General features: G+C 45.0%; 1 protein-coding gene across 1 annotated transcript; it reads right to left on the bottom strand.

Moving 5' to 3' along the window:
• Nucleotides 1–3,277: 3,277 nt before the first annotated feature.
• Nucleotides 3,278–7,663, bottom strand: fgf3 (fibroblast growth factor 3). The gene is made up of 3 exons (XM_080885360.1): nucleotides 6,477–7,663; nucleotides 5,819–5,922; nucleotides 3,278–5,457 (listed from the first exon to the last, which is right to left on the bottom strand). Exons 1-3 carry the CDS (start codon nucleotides 6,718–6,720, stop codon nucleotides 5,089–5,091), a joined length of 717 nt encoding a protein of 238 aa, XP_080741486.1. The 5' UTR covers nucleotides 6,721–7,663; the 3' UTR covers nucleotides 3,278–5,088.
• Nucleotides 7,664–18,963: the final 11,300 nt, after the last annotated feature.

The following is an 18,963-nucleotide window of genomic DNA, read 5'->3' as shown; positions in this document are numbered from 1 at the left end:
CAAGTTAACACACAGGAGACAGTTCTATAAATGAACAATAACAGGAAAACAACACAGGTCCAGTTCAACCGAGTGGAAAAAAGAGCGCCAACTTAAGACTGCTACTAGGAAATCATGTCCCGGACCCTTATAGAAAACAATGGTACGAATAAATACAGTCTGTAGTATGATAAGTATGCTGTCATTGTTGACCAAGTCTTTATTTGACTGGAAGCGCCTGTGTGGTTCGTTATTAATCCATGCACCACAGCGTCTGTGTTCAGAATTAAATGGATATTATGAAAACGTCAGTGAAGTTGGACTGGATGGACTGTTCACGTGAGCATGAGCAGCCTTGTGATGGACTGTGTGGAGTGTTGTCCCTGAATTGGATAAGGAAAGGTCAGGAAATACTTCCAAGAAGTTTACAGTTTTCCTAAAAAGCCTTGAGGCTGTGTGTAAGGATTTTATTCAGCTCTGTTCGTTGAGTTCAAACCGCCAACCTTAAAGAGTCGATTTTTGCGTTTGTTTCACTTCTTTTTAGAACTCACCAGCTGACATCATGGCACAATTTCTCTGATCTGACATCCTTGACACTCTTTCAGTGCATTGCTCTTCTTTTGTTTCAGTATTTCATAAGTGTGATGATTCTTGTTACATTTATGCAGAGTGTTAACATTTCCACGCTCTGCTGTGTCCCATTACGGATCTCATTATGGTACTCTGTTGGAGTACTTGAAGATCTTCCACATCTTTCAGCCCAGAGCCCTTTGATCTCTGGACCAGCCTTGTTTCTTTGTGTGCAGCAAAATCGCTCCATGAATGCAGGCAGATCTTAGGCACTCGGTTGGGTATCGATCTCCAATGCAATTTTTCTTCCTCTTTTCATTTTTTACCGCTCCCTTCCGGGATCACCGCAGTGGATCATCTGCCTCCATCTCACCTCATTCCTGTGGACCCTCCTCTGTCACACCAACCCTCTGCATGTCTTCCTTCACTACATTCATAAACCTTCTGTGTGGTCTTCCCCTTTTCGCCCTGCCTGGCAGAAAAATTCACTTTCCACTGACCCAAAATTATGCAAGAATAGCAAGTAGTCCATAAAACCTTTGGTTAGTTGAAAAGCATGAAGGCCAGCATACACAACTGATGGAATGCTGGGATGAATCCTCAAGTATCAGCAGTCATGGGCTTATTTCAGTGCTTCAGGAAAGCAGGTCAAGGTTTAGACTGCTGGACCACCAAAGCTACCTTCAGAGCAACTGGTGGACTTGTCCTAAAGTCATTCAGCTGATTAGCTGGTGATGCACAAGTAGGCTGCTAAAAACATTGACTGATGAGCTGCAGAACCTATAGGAAAGCTTCCTGATCCTGTACCGACCTCCAACAAACTCATAAGAGTGTCTGTCCTTTAGGACATTGGAGGTTCATAGGCTGACAGGCTTATAGGACAACAGATGGAATTCCACAATATCAGTATGGATTTTGGACCTTTTTTATTCATTTTTTCTTTTTTTGAAAATATGGAAAATGAAAATATTACAAACCTTCTTTAAAGCTGCTGGACTGTAGAGAAATGCATGTAAGGCAATAAGATGAGACATTTGGCTATCGTTATAATTATTCAACAAACAAATTACACCAAGGCACTGAGCCTTTCAGGTAGCTGGTGCACCGATAGCACCTACGTGGGCTGAGATGTGATGGACCTCAGCATCGGCTTTTGAATGAAGACATTCATGTGAAGCGTTCACACAGCAGGTCTCTTGCTGTCGCTGTCCATGGTTCTGTAATGTCCTTTTATCAGACTAAAATAAAAGCAGGCTGACATGTTTCTTTTCAGCCATGTTGCAGTTTGTAAGTTATGCTTGACTTTATTTTCTGCTTATGCTGTACTGACATTATTGTGGTTTTTGGTTACATGTATGCAGTGAATTATACTACGTGAAACACGTTTTAGATTTCACTGGGTGACAGCTGCAGTTCAGAGCTTAAAATGTCTCAGCATCCAACATGATTCATTTGCTCTCTTGTTTATTTACCACGTAGCAGCCCGTGCATAGCATCTTTATGATCCAGAAAAAAAGTATGAAAGTATGTTTCTAGTGATCTGAGAGCACCCTCGATAACTTGGTAACAAATCATTTCTAAAACTGTACAAAGCGAGTTCATCTTCTAAATGTTGTTTTACCCTGAAAACCTGAATCCATGTGACCTATCTTGTTTCCTTCATCCTCAGTCTGCGTTCATAGTTATCATCTTGTATCGCCAAGTTTAAAACAGATGTAAAGAATCAAAAAACTAGTGTATAAAAACCATCCAGATATGAACCTGGAATCATGTCATATGTACAGCATGTGAAAAGGTGAAAAATGGTTGTGTATCCAGCGTCTTGTTGTGTGTATCCAGACTGGGAAGGAGGTATTTCTTCTGATGTTGTTGGAGCAGTACAGCTGGATGTTGGCCTGGATCTATTAAGTGGTGCGTTGTGAACTTTACATTCCTTTCATGAATGATAAATGAGGTAAATGAAGGAAAAATATTATTTTGTAAATCTTGTAGTTTTTAAGATAATAATCCTTTGACCAGCATGTGCTTTGTAAAAATTCCAAACTGACTGGACAGTGAGCTGCCTATAGAGGGCATCCAACTGCCTTTCCAAAGTAAGAGCATTGGATGCAAGCTCACATGTCTGAAGCTCGGCTTTTAGCAAATGTTCCTTTAATGGGCAGAGGGCCATGCTTAACATATAGTGCGGTTTTACCAATACACGCCTTTCTGGCCACCAGAATACTCTTTAAGACAAGATTCAGCACTTGTGTGAAGTAGCCATTGTCTTCTAGTTTTTACTTGACTCGGGGTTTCTTTTGTGTCCCTGGGTGTTTTGAAATGCTCCAAAATAAATACAAAAATAAACTAAAATGCCTACTGGTGATGGCCAGAGGGGCCGATGGCGCGATATGGCAGCCTGGCTTCTGTCAGTCTGCCCCAGGGCAGCTGTGGCTACAACTGTAGCTGCCTCCACCAGTGTGTGAATGTGAGAGTGAATGAATAGTGGAATTGTAAAGCGCTTTGGGTGCCTTGAAAAGCGCTATATAAATCCACTCCATCATTATTATTATTATTATTATTATAAAATGTGTTGTTATTAATAAAAAGGGACTGATTGCTCAAAGCCATTATCTGACTTAAAGGCAAAATCAGAATCACATCTTAGTGAGCGGATCATTATGATGATGGGATAACAATTTTCCATCATTCTCATAAAAAGTGTGTGCATTGGCAGTGGGCAGAGTAATCATCTTAAACAGTGTTTATTTTTGTTGTTTTTACTGTAATAACTAATCATATATCATTTCTGAACGAAACACATTATTTACACCTAGAAGGAGGAACTGTGTCCCATAATTTCCAGATTTAGTGAACATGCCCATCTAAAAAGATGGGCTTAAAATCATCTAGCTATTGTGTAAATACTTATCCATTCCCCCCATCATGCCCGTAGACGTTGCAAATAAACACAACTGCTGTAGGCTGTCTGATAAAGTTTAGTAGGAGAACACAGATTTACATGGATGGAAAGGACACATCAGAGGAGGCTGAGGAGATAACGTTTGTTAAAAGTATTCAGGGAGGGGCAGGGGCCACAATAGGCCCTGACCTCACTGAAGCCCAACATTCCTGATGAGTAATGTTAGAGTTTATGACAAACCACAGCAAGGTGTTGCACTTTCTATGACACAGTTTCTGCTCTGAGAAGGGCCAGCCTTGCTTATCAGCTATGCAGCTTTTGGTCTTAAAAAAGGCCAAATGTCTCAGGCGGCATTGCTTCCAAGCCCCCCTGGGAGGAGGTATTGTCCTGGCCAGGAAACCTTCCGTGCCTACAGGTATAGAATGACAAGGCTTTATAGGTAGCTACCGACAGATGTGAGTCAAGTGTGATAAAACCTGAAAATCTGAAAAAATCCTTGAAATAAAAGTTTGCTGTACTTGTTCCTGTTATGGTAGCGTGCGGATACTGCAGCGGGGAGAGAGGGACGGACAGACTGCCGTGTGTACAGCTAAAAATGAAATACAAATCTGAGCTTTAATTTCAAAGAGAATCCTCCAAAACAACGTTAGCTTGGGTCTGGGCTAATATCCTGCTGTTTTACACCACCTGTCAGAAGTTCCTACTGTGCATTTCAGACATTGCTGCCTTCAAAGATCTGTGGCCAATAAAACCAAACATTTTGCTTTTTAGGTTTTCCACATATAAAAATAGGACATCTTATATAAATAAAATTTTTGAAGCAATAAAAAACTAAAATAAATCCCAAAACATTTGCATGGTGTCCACAGCTGCATCAGCTGCATCAGATTCAGGCACAAACACATTTCTGATGAACAGATGATAGAACTGCTGGATCGGTACCTTGTGTTTTATGTTGGAATCAGTGGACACTAAGAAACAACAGCACAATGGCTATAATGCAGAAATAGTTATATCAATAACTTACAACACAGGAACCAAATAAATATCCATAGATTTAGTAAAATATTTCACTTTCTAAACAGTAGACCATCACATTGTAAGAACGTCATACAGCTAGTGAGCACAGTTAGTCTGATTTGATCTTTGCGTCATACTGTGAAAAGTGCCCCTCTCTGTGATGTCTGCTCTTCAGTGTCCTTTTTGTTTGGTAGCGCTTCAGCAAAATACGACTTTGTCTTTGTTATCTCAGCTTTTGATAAATGAAAGCTCTAAAGCTGCTGTACATGCCAATAGTATTTACAAAAACACAACCACGTTTCAAAGGTTTTTCTTCTGTGTGAAGTTGATGGTGAACTTACGAACACCTTTGCTTACAAGTTTGAAGACGCATGGAGTCAGTAAACAGCTAATTCTAAGGCTGGCGGTGTGCGAGTCTCCTCAAGCTGGCGCATTTAGTCTGAGCCACAGCACTTCAAGTCTTCTGTGAACAAAAACTTCCACTGATCCAGAGGAAGAACCCAAATCATTCATCCACATCCTCCATTGCTGTCAAGCTACAGTATGTGGCAGGATTAAGGTCCGTGTTTGGGCAAATCACAGACTGTCCTCCAACTGTCTGCCGACACGTGTGGCTGTCAGGCCCAGCCTTTCCCAGCGCGATGCCGGCGTCTCCGGCGCTCAGCGCGGCGGCTGTGGTGATGGGCATGGTGATGCGGCCCCGGACTCTCCCTCAGCCGCTTCACCATTTCATGGTCTTTGTTACCAAGCACCCTAGGCAGAAAGAGCGAGGCTTTGTCCGTGCTTCGGGTTTTAAAGCCTCGCCGTGGCCGCCCTTTGCCGTTGATGGAAACGTACCACTGTCTCTTGGCGCTGGCCCGGCGCTTGCTGCTGCCGCCGCCTCCCGGTGCAGCAGGGTGCTCCGTGGAGTGGTGGCGGGAGGCGTAGGTGTTGTACCCCAGCTCGTGGATTCGCTCCACAAACTCACACTCTTTGTTGAACACTTCCTAGAGAGGAGAATGGATGTGAGAACGAAGCACGTTAGTCTTTCTGGAAACAGGAGCGGTGAAATTCACTCCTCTTTGGTGGCGCAGACTAAGTTTACGGTCACTTACTTTTCAGTAGCTAAACATGACAATGTGACACTAAAGCAGGGCAAAGGACAGAGGCTGCTCATGTGTCAGGCCCTGTGCTGTCTGCCTGATTGTTGCAGTGATTTAGTGCTATAGAAATAAAAATGAATTGAGCTGAATTAATGGCATAATTAAGGCATGTTTTGTTGTGTTATGTGTTCTCCACTAGCTGTGACCCATTCCCAACATGTCAGATGCGTGCGTGCGTGAGTGCGTGTGTGTGTGCTGAACACACCGATGCATACAGCCGTCCTTTATCATTCATGGCCAGATATCTCCCAGAGAAGAGCCCCTTTATGGCCACAACACCAACGTCCACTGCTGTGATTTCCATGATGCCTGTGATACACACAACAGTAACATTTTTGTATTTCTGTGTTGGACATGTTTAATAGAACATTTCTCTCTCTTAAATGTCACCATATTTCTGTATAAATGTGTGTAAATGTATTCATTTATATTCTCCGTTATTTAGAAAAAAACGAATTAAAATGAAAAAAGTTTCATTTTACTCTCAAACATGTGAACAAACTAGTTTTTTCTTGCTTAACTTGCTCATTCAGTTCACCGCTCCTCACGCACACGCACACACATATATATATGTGTGTGTGTGTGCGCGCGCGCGCGTGTGCAGTTTTAGGGTCCGGCTCAGTTTCTTAGCTGTTCCCGGGACTGCGCTCTTCTGAACAGAGATCTCGGACGCTGTTCCTGGAATCACTGCACCGATTGCGTGTATATATTACACGCAATCGGTGCATATATATACATTATATATACATTATACACACACATGGCTGGCTGTAATGGCATGGGTTCTTTCTTTCTCTCACGCACACACAAAGTGTCACAGCTCTCCGCTTACACCTCTCTTCCTTTCAAACTTCAGTACTCACTGAGCGGGTTGTTTTCATCCAGCGAGCCATCTATTTTGCCGTTAGGATGGATCTGCAGATGATATTTGGTAGCGCAGTAAAGTTTCCTGTGTCTCGGCGCTCCTCCGAGGTGTTCATACACTCCTCCGCGCCCCCCGGCGTCTCTCCGATGCCGGGGGTCGCAAGCCGGACCCGAAGCGCAGCGGGGCCGTGGACTAACCGGGTCCCACAGGCTCAGCAACAGCAGCAGAGCTATCACCAGCATTGTGGCATGGCCGGGAAGCGACAACTGTAGCAAAAAACAGCAGAATTCCTGCCCAACACTCGGGGTCCCATTAAAGTGATTTAAGGGGTCTTAACACAGCCGAAGAGCTTCAGCCCTGCGCGCATCCGAGCACCACAGGCAGCTCTGACAGCACACCCGCCTCCGAGGTGGAATCCTCGCCTCTGCAGCTGAAAAGCCCTCCCGTGGACCCGACTGAGCGCCTCTGCTCAGAGTGAGCGCAGATATAAAAGAAGCTTGTGGCGACAATAGGCTGAACTCCAACCAATTGATACAAAGGAAAAGGGCAGACAAAAAGGTATCGGCCCTGTGTGAAGTGAGAGACAGCGGCGTGGATAAAATTACACAGTGGCAAGAGCATAAACGTCCTAAAAGAGCAATTAGACATCCCAAATTATATAGATATGCTCGGCCAGCCACCGCAACAGGTGAGGAATAAGACTGCCGCTAAACCCGGTCCTCACCTTAAAAACAAAAGCGGAAAGCATTCAGCTTTTGAATTCTGACATCCTGAACAACCACAGGCTTCATCTAATTTCTCACGCTGTAAGATTCAGTTGGGTCCCCCCAGAAACGACTTTATCAGCCGCATTCTGAAGCAAAATAAATGTTAGCCTTTTCAGCTTTTGGGTGGTCCACATCTGCGTGTCCTTGTTCTTCCCGGTTTAACAGGTGCTTGCCAAGCATGCATCATGGCAAGCTGAGGTGAATCTCAAGCGTGTTCAGCTTGAACCAGCACCTTCAGACATCCCACAAAGACACTCCCGAGTAGGATGACGGGGAATTAAACATTTCCAGTCGACTATGCGCTCAGCATTTATACACTCCTCTTGACCTGGAAGCATAGATTAAGAAAGACAAATGGACATTGTGTCACGGGCCTCTCTCCATTTGCTCTTTACACCACAGAAGCTCTCTGCTGTGCGTTAGTTTTTCATTGTTTACCCAGGCAGTGGATTGGCCCAGACTTTTCCCATCCTAATGCCCCAGCCCTGGCTAGGCAGCAGCCGGTGGGCGGAAGAGCAGCAGGCTAAATGACTACTGCCTAAATTGCTTCCATCTTGGTCACATTATGGTTTTCATTCTGGTAATTAGCACCATCATCTACAAATCTCTCTGCCCTTTGGCACTGCTCCACTGCTGCTATGAAGGCCTCTGCTGAGAATCCCCCAGAGAGCAGACGTTAATTTGTCTTCCCCTCCCATACATCACCCAGCTAGCTGCCCGTGTCACTTTATTTACTCTGATGATCAGAAAAGCTAACTCTTTTAATTACAAATGTGTGCAATTTATGCCTCCAAAGACCCCTCAGGAGTCAGACAACACACCAAAACATCAGCCAGGCCGTGTGTATCAGAGGTTGTTCTGGTGGCCGTTTCTAAGTGAGACGCTCTTGATGTGGTTAAATGCTGGAAGAGGGTGGAACCTTAGATGTGGTGTGCTGTTTCTCTCAGAAACTATTTTAATTATGCTCCCCTGCACACCGCCCACAAAGCATCTCAGCAATAAGCAGGGCAAATGCTTGCAATTTGTGAGCCACATACACAATTTCTTCTTCACATTTAAAGAAGTGTGTGTTGTTGTTTTTAGGTTAAAGTGTCAGTTATGATTCAGCTAAATCTGAGCTGTATTCTTCAGTTAGATTTTGTGTACACATGCATTCGAGCAGAGTTAGTACCTGGGACATCGGTGCTCTAGTTTGAATACCATCATTTTGTCAAATAGCAGGCCAAAACTTGTATATGTCCATCAGCAAGTTGATTCACAAAGTTACTCAAAACCTATTTCAGTAAATCAAATATACATATGAAGCCCTCATATTGAGCTCAAAGTGAAACACATCAGTGCAAAATAAATAAAAGGAGGTCATACGTTTTGCCCATTCTTACAAAGACAGGAGTCCGCTGACTACAGGGCCAAATCTTTTTGCTGTGAGATGTTGGTGTGCTGCCTGTCACAGCAAAACCCATACAGAGGTGCTTTACATCCCAAAAGAACTCCAGTAAATCCTCCACAGTGACAGTGGGGAAGAGAAACAGAAAGGCCCAGAGTCCAGCAGCTGGGATGACAAGAAAGAAGTGAAAAAAAGAAGCAAACAATAGAGCAGTAAATGCCTGGCAGGCTGATGGAGCCAGCAGCAGCTGATGAATCCGTACATACCTGCAGAAAGGTATGGGAGAGAAAGGAAAACGAGGATGAAGCATAAACTACAGATCCAACTTTAAACTTTAGGAAACAAATGTTTTCGATCTTAAATCCAAACTGGGAGCTGATTCCACAGGGGAGGAGCTTTGTCTCCCATTCTACCTTTGGGAGCCCGAGGAACCACAGGTAAGTCTGTGCTCTGAAACCAAAGTGAGATCTCGCAGGAAAGTTACACAACAGGAGACAAATATAACTGCAGGGCAGACTGTGTGCATGTTCTACTGAGTGTTACGTAAATGTTCCTTCAGCTCGGTAAGACTGTGATATGACTTTTACAGAAAAACAAGTCAGCTGTTACATTTAAAGATGTTTAGGTGTGAGTGCCTTACCAGCAAACCTGAGGTGGACACTAACTCTCAGTTCATGGTCAGGCAGCTCGCTGTATGATATTTTAATTGGAAAATTCAACCAAGAGTAGATGAACAAAGTATTGAATCAAGTAGTTTTATTCACAGTCTTTAATTTTTGACGATATGCTGCTAAAGTCATTATAGCTTGTGGCTTCCAAGTGGCTCACATTTTCCACAATTTCCATAGCATGGGCAGCAAAATATGGTGCCAACTTGTACTTAACCTGTACCGATCTTTCTTCAAACACGGGAAACGGCCCGGCTGGAAAATCACAGCTGTTGGATACATTTCACATATTTGCTTCAGAAAATAGTTAACAATGAATGTAAGAGTCAATAAATAAATAAATTAATTAATTAAAATATCGAAAAAAGCCATAGTGCATCCTGGCTGTAGCTCAGAAGGTAGAGCAGGTCATCTACTGATCGGAAGGTTAGTGGTTCGATCCCTGGTTCCTCCAGTTTGCATGTCAAGCATCCTTGGGCAACATACTAACCCCAAGTTGCATCATATTGGTGTATGCATTTGTTGAAAGCTTAGAAGAAAAGTGCTTGTGAATATGGCATGTTGCATAGAGCGCTTTGAGTGCTCTGGGAGAGTAGAAAAGTGCTACATAAGAATTTAGCATCCACACAAATATAAAACATATTTGTGTGGGAGAGCCTTGGGAAATATGTCCTGTTATCTGCACAAAACAAAGTTAATTAATTGATCAAATAAGTTAACTGCACGCTGTATTCGTAGCCACGGTGACTGGAGTTCCCGGCATGTCCTTTTTATATCTTGAATGCATTCACACCTGCTTTCAGAAGAAAGAACAAAATGAAATGTGCATTTGCCTCATGAAAAAACTTTGGCCAGTTCCCGAATATTTGCCCAACTGAAATATTTACATTTTCTTTTGCCATCATCCACTTAACAAATGAATCCAAACCCAGTCATGTGAAGTGCTCTTACACAAAAGCCAAAAGCATACATTTTAACTTTCCCCTTTTCTCTCCTTCATTCACGAATCAAAGCAAGGATTTCAGGGCTCCTTTTTAATTGACGTCCCCAAATTCTCCCCTCCAACACTGCCCTCAAAAACCCCTCTTTGCACAAAAGGGTTTCTTTTTTACAATAATACAAAGGTTATTAGCCAGTTCCTTTCGTGCCCCTCTTCCCTCCCAAAATTCCCTTCCCACCTTTTTACGAGGTACCAGTAATCCAGAGCAAATCAAAATGACCTTTGAACCCTTTCTGCTGTACTTTTTCTCATGGGCAGATTTCTTTAGTGAGCCGGTGATCAGAGGGCTGAACCCGACCGCTGGCTCTCGTCTCCTGACAAATCGCTGCTGAGCTGCTTTTGTCCCCATGACTTTGATCTCACCTGCTTGTCAGGCGCTTCAGAATGAAGTCTAGTACAGTTCCAACACACAGCAAACAAATTGGCAACTATTTTATTCTACCTCCCTCTGTGTCCCTCTCTTTTATTTCAGCCCAATTGAGCCTTTAACACAGGCATGTTGGCTTGCTAGGTGACTGTTTCCACAGCTTCCAGAGAGAACTGAAAATCACACTTTAGAATAAAACACCTTCAAAACAGAAGATTAAACTTACCAAATAGAGGCACAGTCGCAGGTCATGCAAGCCTAATCCACAACATTTGAGTGTGTGAAAAACACGTGATTTTCTTTAAAATTTCATAATACACAGATCCAGGAGTCAGGCAGATCATCTTGTGACTGCCATCAGTGGAAGCGTGAATGTTAGATAGACAGCACTGGGGTAGAAAAACAGATTTTGTGAATGAAGTGCTGTGAGTGTTCAAGTAGAAGTAGAGTAGAAAAGCACTATATAAAAGCTATTTACCGTGTGCACCTGATCCTCTAGTTTTAACCTGGTATTAAATGTTTTTTAAAAGTTTTGTCTGCTTGGTTCTCAGCATGGCAGCCTTGTCAACAAACTGCTGTTACAGATAATGCAGGAACCACAAATGGGACTCCTTCGATGTGTTGATCGCTAATGATTTATACAATTTAAACAATACAAAAAACAACAACAAGTACATTAAAAGCAAAAACAAACAAATGAATTTAAAAATATATAATTTTAAAAAAGCCTCTACAAAGTACTACATTTGATTAAGATGTGAGCAGCTACTTGGCCTGGACAGAGATCTCGGATGTTGTTCCCGGGATCTGCTGGAGCCACTCGGCTAGCTTGGGAGTCACTGCACCGAGTGCTCCGATTACCACGGGGACCACCGTTGCCTTCACCCTCCACATCATCTCGAGCTCATCTCTGAGCCCTTGGTACTTCTCCAGCTTGTATGTATACTCTGTATACTATGCCGGCCGGCCACTTGGTTATGCCAGCCTGCCTGCTAGCATCTTGCATCCTGCTGTTATGTGCTAGCTTGCCTCAGCGGCATCTTTACACAGCCTTTTGCCTGCTGTGTTAGACCCCAGCCCCTATGGATCTATATATATTTTTCACTAGCTGGGCCCACATCCGCATTTTAGGTTTGACAGCGTTTTAGTAGATAAAGGTGAACGGCTTGGATGTGAATTGAGCTGCGGTTTGGGGAAGGCCTCAAAGGGGACTGGCGGTGGCTCCCGGGCCTAGCAGATCCCCATGTACTAAATAGAAGAATTGAAAAGGGGAGGGAGGGGCACATAGACGAGAATGAACAGCTTGTAGAACTGGGGGAACATATATAGATAAGAACCGGAAGGAACGTGTTTGGTCCTGCTCCCGAAGTTCCTAATGAAATATGCTTCAGGCTGGTCTTGAAGACACTTGAAGCAATTACACTGCTCAGTGGAAACTAGTCAATTTTATAAATCATAATTAAACCACTGTTCAACCCTTTGTGTACCAATGCCATTAAAGATGATGAATATTGTAACATTGTGTGTATCTTGGGAATTTTCAGTGTGGAAATAGCAGTAGCTAAAAGCAACACTGTGTCTAAGTAGAGCATCCAGGGCTGCTAGTATGACTACGTCATTTGACCATCATTCTAATATATGCCTGCCAGGAATCAGAGAAAAATACAACCTAACATTCTGATTTATTTAAACATGATTATGTTTTTTTTTCTAATCCAGATATGACACATAGGAAGAGATCACATCTGTTATTTGGGATCCAGAGTTTCTCACATCTTTCATACTGTTACAGGTTACCTGAACAAAACCTGAACTAGCGTTAACATTCAGCAAATTTGAACAGGCAGCAGTCATGGATTTTTCTGTCACATGTATTTGGCACATCAAAGGAGATCATATGGGAGACAAACACCACTGTTTGCCTGTATCTCATGTATTCTTTGTGGTTTAAACTGGTTCTCCTTCAGAACAGAAAAGAAGCTGAAAGAAGCCAAACTGATGAAGAAATGCCACAAATATATTTTTTCTTCTTCAAAAAGAAACTGTATATTCTATCAGATGACAACCTCTGTAATGTTTTTGTCCCTTGCTCTCTCTTACATGCTTTCTCTTTCTCACTACTCTCTCGTTCTTGCACTGTCGCTCTTTGTCTCTCATTCACTCGCTTTCTCTGTAACCAGATAGGTCTGTCCTATACTTCTACAGCTCTTTGATTGTTAGCTGCAGGTTTCATATGCCTGCAGAGCGGCTGCACCTTCCAACAGGCAAGTGATTGTTGAAGGATGAAACTCTAGAGGCCATCAATGGCTGTAACAGACACACAGGGAGAGAGCGAGAGAGAGAGCGAGAGAGAGAGTGAGAGAGAGAGCGAGAGAGAGAGAGAAGCACACACCCAAATATCGACATATAAGAAAAAAACATACAGCAACCCCAGTATACATGTGAATGATGGGGTTTGGACATCATCAGATGTACTCCTTGAGCAGTAAATTATCTGGACAACTTTCTGATTTCTTTCTTTTCTTTGGAAATTGCCATAAATCCATTCATTTACAAGACAAAGACGGTTCTGTGAGTTTATAAATTCATTTGAGAAAATAAATACAAATTTGTCACAGTCCCATTGCTTGACTTTAGAAACGTGGATAAGTTGGGTCCTGGTTGGTGTGTTGCCGGGGTTGTGGGCGGGTGGGTGCATGGGGGCCCAGCCCTGGAGCAGGGTGCCGCCGGTGCGTCGAGCCACCTGGGGGGCTCTTCAACTGGTGGGGGAGATTGTCACATCTTGCAGGAGCTTTCCTCTCCTCAGGAGCTGCCTCTGTAGGAGGGGGAGATACAGGAGAGGTGGAGGAAGATCTCAGCCTGGGTGTTTATTGTCTTATGTAGTCTGGAAGATGAGTGGATGGTGGGGTGGGTGCAGTTTTCTCTGTGGTGGGGTTGGGTGGACTGTCCCGGGCTCTGTGGGGCCGGGCGGCGCTGCTGCACTGGGCCCGGTCTGGATGGGCCTGGGCCCCCTTTCCCTGGCGGGTCGCGGAGTATGGGGGTGCCTACTGGGGTCAGCGGGGGAGCTGGCCCCAGGGAGGGGTCACTTGCCCCTCCCTTCCTTCCCTCCCCATCTCCAGCTGCCTCCCTCTTCCCGCTCCACCACAACCACCCACACATGCAGGGCCTTGGAGTGGGGGTATGTCACCAGGGTGCAGAGGAGGCTACCCCCCCCCCCCCCCCCCCCCTCTGTCCCCTTCTGGCTGCCCCTGCCTCAATTTTATCCCACAACTTAGACATTCACATTACTCACACTCTCATTACACATACATATAGGATCTTGGGGGTGGGCACGATACACGGAGTCCAAAGTACCATCAGGGTGTACACCCCACCCCTGGCATCGTTGCCCACCTCTCAATTTTAAATACACGTAGACATTGAGGGCTAGCAGGAGGGACCATGCGCTTACCTGCTGCTCTCTGGCAGGTAGCTCCATGCCCTCCTGGGTTTTAAATGCACCTTAGAACACACATGCATCAACATTACAATGAGCGGGTGGAGGGAGGTTTGGAGTCTTCTCTCACCCCCGTTCTCTGCGACCTGCTGGAGCAGGGGGGCTAGGACTAGGAGGAGGAGTTGACCGTCCGACTGCGGTCTGGAGTGTGGAGCCTTCCTGCTGCTGCGGAGTCGGGGCGGTCTGCCTCCCCCCACCGCAGGGAAAAGGGAAACACCACCTGGGTCTGGGTGCAGTTCCCCCCTCCAGGGGCGGGGGCACCTAGACCCGGTTTGTAGAGTACGCTTGGGGAGTGTGATCGTGTGTACAACGTCTCTTTATGTCTGTCTCCACGTTGGTTGAGTGTGGAGTAAGTGCATATGAGAGCATGAGGGGGGGAATGGATGTTTGTATCTGTGTGTGCCTGTATGTCTGTGTCTATATGTCAGGTTGGGTGTCAGGCGCCACCTCTCTGGGGACATCTCAGGCCCTCCAGGGTTTGGAGGCCTATCTCCCCCTACCACCACTTCCCCTGCCAGTGGCGGACCCCCTCAGACATCGGTGCGTTGGTGGTTCTTTGTGTCCGGGGATGGGCGTCCAGGTACACACCGGCTCACTCCTTGGCGGCCGCTTATCGGGGCCTGGAGCCTGGGGCTCGCTCGGGCCACTTCGGAGGTGGGGTGCCCCCGGCCTCTCGGCCTGGGGCTCGGTCACTCAGGCGCAGCTGGCTGCCGGCGGAGCTCACGGGCGCGTCACTGCAACTCCCCCTGGCTTCTGCTCCGCGGCTGCTGAGTGAGCCCTCATCTGGGACTCTCCTCAGCTCTTTCCGGGACAGTGGCGCAGCTGCCCCTCTGTTGGTCTTCCTTGGTCTCTTGTGTTCTGGGGGCCTCTGGATGTCTGGAGTTTTGATCTCCTCCACACCTGCTTCACGCCCTGGAGGACGGGGCTGTGGCCCCCCCACACCCTCTAGCAGATTATTACATGAAGGAACCTTTTAAAAAAAACAAAAAACAAGCGCGTCCATGCTCACAGGTGTACACACTGGTGATCACACCCACAAACTACACCCTTTTTGGCTCCTACCTCAAAGCACACTGTGTTCTGTTGATCTTATGTGCTGCACAATAATGTTTAATATTTAGTATTTACTGTCATATTCCCATATATCATTGTGATGTTGTTTATTCTATTACTCTTGTTCTCTTCTGCTTGCTTTCTTTTTTCTTTCTCAGCAGGTGATCCAGGTGATTGATATATGCATTTTTTTTCTCTGCCCGTTCTGTTGGTTTTTGTCTTTTGCCCTTCTCCCCCGTCCCTCTTCTCAGCTGTTTCTCTTTCCCTCTTTCTTTCTCCCCTTCTTTCCCCCAGTCAAGTCTGTCCCGTATTCAGTAAGTGAAAATAAAATAAACAATAAAAGGTGAATCAAATGGACCATTACGGCAAGGCTGGGATGGTCAGTTTGGTAAAGTAAATCCGTTGGGCATCTTTCTTTGCCTTTAGACAACAATTCTGATGCAAAAGAGCCAAACGGGACAGGCCAAAAAAAAAAAAAAAAAAGAAACGTGGATAAGTGTGATTGGGATTTTGGTGGTTCACGGAGACAGCTCGCTGGTGATACAAGTCTAGATAGTTCTGATTGCTGCGGGTGTGGCTCAGTGTTATGGTTTTTCTCATTTTGGGTTTTAGTTTATACCTTATTGCTTTAGCTTCTGTTTAAGGTTTTGTCGTTTTTACAGCACGGTGATGCGGTGATTAGCACTGTTGCCTCACAGCAACGAGGCCCTGAGTTCAACTCCACCCTCTGGCTGGGCCCTTTCTGTGTGGATTTTGCATGTTCAGTGTTCAACCCACGTTTGTGTGGGTTTTCTCTGTGTTCATTGGATTCCATCCCACAGTCCAAAGACGTGGGGTGAGGTTAATCCTTCCAATGTTTCTCCACTAACCACTTCTCCGATGGCTCCTCTCAGTCCTACAATGCTGAGGAACTCCAGCTGATGCTCCGCATTGAGGAAGTGGAGTTGAGAAATCGTGAAGTGGAAGCTGTGCATCTTGCTGGAGCTGGAACACCAGCCTAGTAGCTCCATACAATCACCGCTCACGCTGCAAGACCCCAGTCTCCCCATGATGGCTTTGATGTGGGCAAGCACACTAAATTGATACTTTTAGAGAATCTGAGGTGGATTTATACTTTGGTGCATTTGAGTGTATTACTAAAGCTTTGAACTGGCCAAAGATGTTTTGGGCTTTGCTGCTGCAGTATAAGCTTTTTTGGTAAAGCTCAGGAGGTGTGTGCTACCACTGCTTCCCACTGCTACCCTGTCAGTGAACCAAAGCTTGGATCATGATATGGTTAAGGCTACAGTATTGCATATGTGACATATGTGGAGTTTGCACATGAGAAAGGGCTGCTTTTTGATAAAGTCAAGGATTTTGCGCAAATGAAAGAACTCGTGCTTTTAGAGGGTTTTAAGAAATGCTTGCCAGAGCGAGTGATAGTCTATTTAAATACACTAAAAGCTGAGTCCTGGCTGATGAGTTTGCCCTTACACACTAGACTGTTTTTTCATCCCCAATGTGACACTATGGTTATCCTGGTGAGGGGAGGGCACCTGTCACCTCAACCTCATGGCGGCATGTGGTGACTGCAGGTGTTTCTGTTGCATGAACTTGGTCATCTCATTGCTGTTTGTCCAGTGCTAAGAAAGAAAGAAATGTTGAAGAACAAAAACCTCTCTGCTGTAGAGCCAATACAGTATCAATCTACTGTTGGTCAGCATAAACCACAGTGCCAGCAGTACAGTTAGATGAGGCGTTCATACTTTTATCTCTGAAGGTTTTCGTTCACTTACATAAGTGTGAGGGACCAAGTTTCTATCACAAGTATAAGGGATACCTCTGCAAAGCATTCTGAGGTGCAATAATGCGCTATAGTGCCTTTTCTGACCAGTCGTACTGTGGCTCAGATTTGTTGGTGTGGGGAATAAGAATGTGTATGTTGCTCATGCTGCTTTATATAGTTCCCCTATTTTCCCCTTTTAGTATTTATTTATTTATTGTCATTGTCAAGAACAATGAAATTGCGTTTGGGGCTTCCATACAACCCAAAAAAAAAGAAGAAAATAATAAAGGTGTTTGTTTCTGGCACCGTGCGAGTGGGGATTCAAGATCAGCTGACAGTTGCTGGTTTTGATCTTATTTGTGGAAACGATTTGGCAAAGGAGCAATAATAGAGTGTAAGGCTCAGACACTGAGGAGGGGAGACAAGAACACTAACACTGAGAAGAGGACATGTCACGGAAGTCGGGATCGCACTGGGGATTTACTGTTATTTTCCTGCACTGTAAATAAACGCACTGTTGCCTCAAAGAGTCCAGCATTTGGGTCCTCCTTTCCCCACATCCCCATGGTTGGCCAGCGCTAATCGTGACAGAATGATCCAGCCAAACATGGTCGCAGCAGACTCTGAGGAGAGGCTCAGGAGAGAGGTTTACAAACTATGTGATTTGTGGTGGGAGAAGCCCGGGGAAGCGTTACGTTGAGCTGTGGAGAGCCAGCTGCAGGAAAAGCTTTTTAAATTTCCCTGGCTGGTGGACTCTCTCAAGCCAGTCATCATGGACTTCCTGTTCTCCACCTTCCACCTCCACTCTCCAATTCAAGCTGCTCACTGGCCCGGGCAGCCCGTAGATTCACAGCCTGACACGCTGGCCCTGTCATCTACATGGAAACGATGTTCACGCCACCAGCGCTCCTCACCGCAGCCGGATTCCCGGACATCTCAACAGCCGGCTGTGGTGAGTAATAATGACATTTTTTCATTTCCCACACCATCTGTGTTTTTGTTTAAAGTGGACAGTGACACCTCAAATGCTGCTGTAAGCCAGCCGTTAGCACAGCTAGCCTTGCCTCAGTCGGAGGTCTTCACTCCACTCTCTGCTTCACCATCTGCAGCTGCTGTGCCACCATCATCTCCACTGCCTGTGGCCACCTGGGCCTTACACAGAGTTTCTGTCTGATTTCTCAGACTTTATATCTAATTTAGTTCTGAGCTCAGATAAAATAATTATTGTGGGTGATTTTAACATCCATGTAGATGCTAAAAATGACAGCCTCAACATGGCATTTAATTTGTTATTAGACTCAACTGGTTTCTCTCAAACTGTAAAAGAACCCACCCACCACTTTAATCACACTCTAGATCTTGTTTTTAACATATGGCATAGAAACTGAACATTTAACAGTGTTTCCTGAAAACCCTCTCCTGTCTGATCATTTCCTGATAACATTTACATTTACAATAATTGATTACACAGCGGTGGAGAGTAGACTTTATCAAAGTAGATGTCTTTCTGAAAGTGCTGTAACTAAGTTTAAGAATATAATCCACCCAATTTTTCACACAGGAATATCATCAATACGGAGTGGTACGGAGTGGTAAGTGACGGAAGTGACGGACAAGGTAAGCGACCCATGTTGTAGGTGACGTCAGACGCCGGAGATTTTGGCGGAGAAAAAGCAAATGGTAGCATAGAGTTTAACAAAGGTTTTTCAAGCTTCAGTATTACCAAATATACTAATCAATTGTCATATAACTAACAACATCTGTTTTATCATCTCTAACACCCTGGAGGACAACGGGGAGAGTTTAGACGCTCTCCAAGATTACATCGACTGCTGTTTTCAAGATTTAGTAATGAAGAAGGCCCAGAGTGCATCTTCCCCGGCCAAAATTGAGACGCCGTCATCGAAGAGATGTCGCCCGGCAGACTCCCCCGGTACAACATCGCCTGCCGGCAAAGACATCGCAGACATCCTGGAGTCAAT

This window comes from Rhamphochromis sp. 'chilingali' (genome assembly GCF_963969265.1).
Source record: "Rhamphochromis sp. 'chilingali' genome assembly, chromosome: 6".
Classification (NCBI taxonomy): domain Eukaryota; kingdom Metazoa; phylum Chordata; class Actinopteri; order Cichliformes; family Cichlidae; genus Rhamphochromis; species Rhamphochromis sp. 'chilingali'.
Note: the sequence above shows the minus strand (reverse complement) of the source record. Positions and strands in the feature narration are given on the sequence as shown.

What these genes read in the sequence shown, in the direction of transcription:
- fgf3 (XM_080885360.1), bottom strand. Translation starts at nt 6,720, where the DNA reads ATGCTGGTGATAGCTCTGCTGCTGTTGCTGAGCCTGTGGGACCCGGTT. An exon ending in GGATGAAAACAACCCGCTCA is followed by an intron (nt 5,923 to 6,476) that starts GTGAGTACTGAA and finishes TGTGTATCACAG; the next exon opens with GCATCATGGAAATCACAGCA. An exon ending in AAGGACGGCTGTATGCATCG is followed by an intron (nt 5,458 to 5,818) that starts GTGTGTTCAGCA and finishes TCTCCTCTCTAG; the next exon opens with GAAGTGTTCAACAAAGAGTG.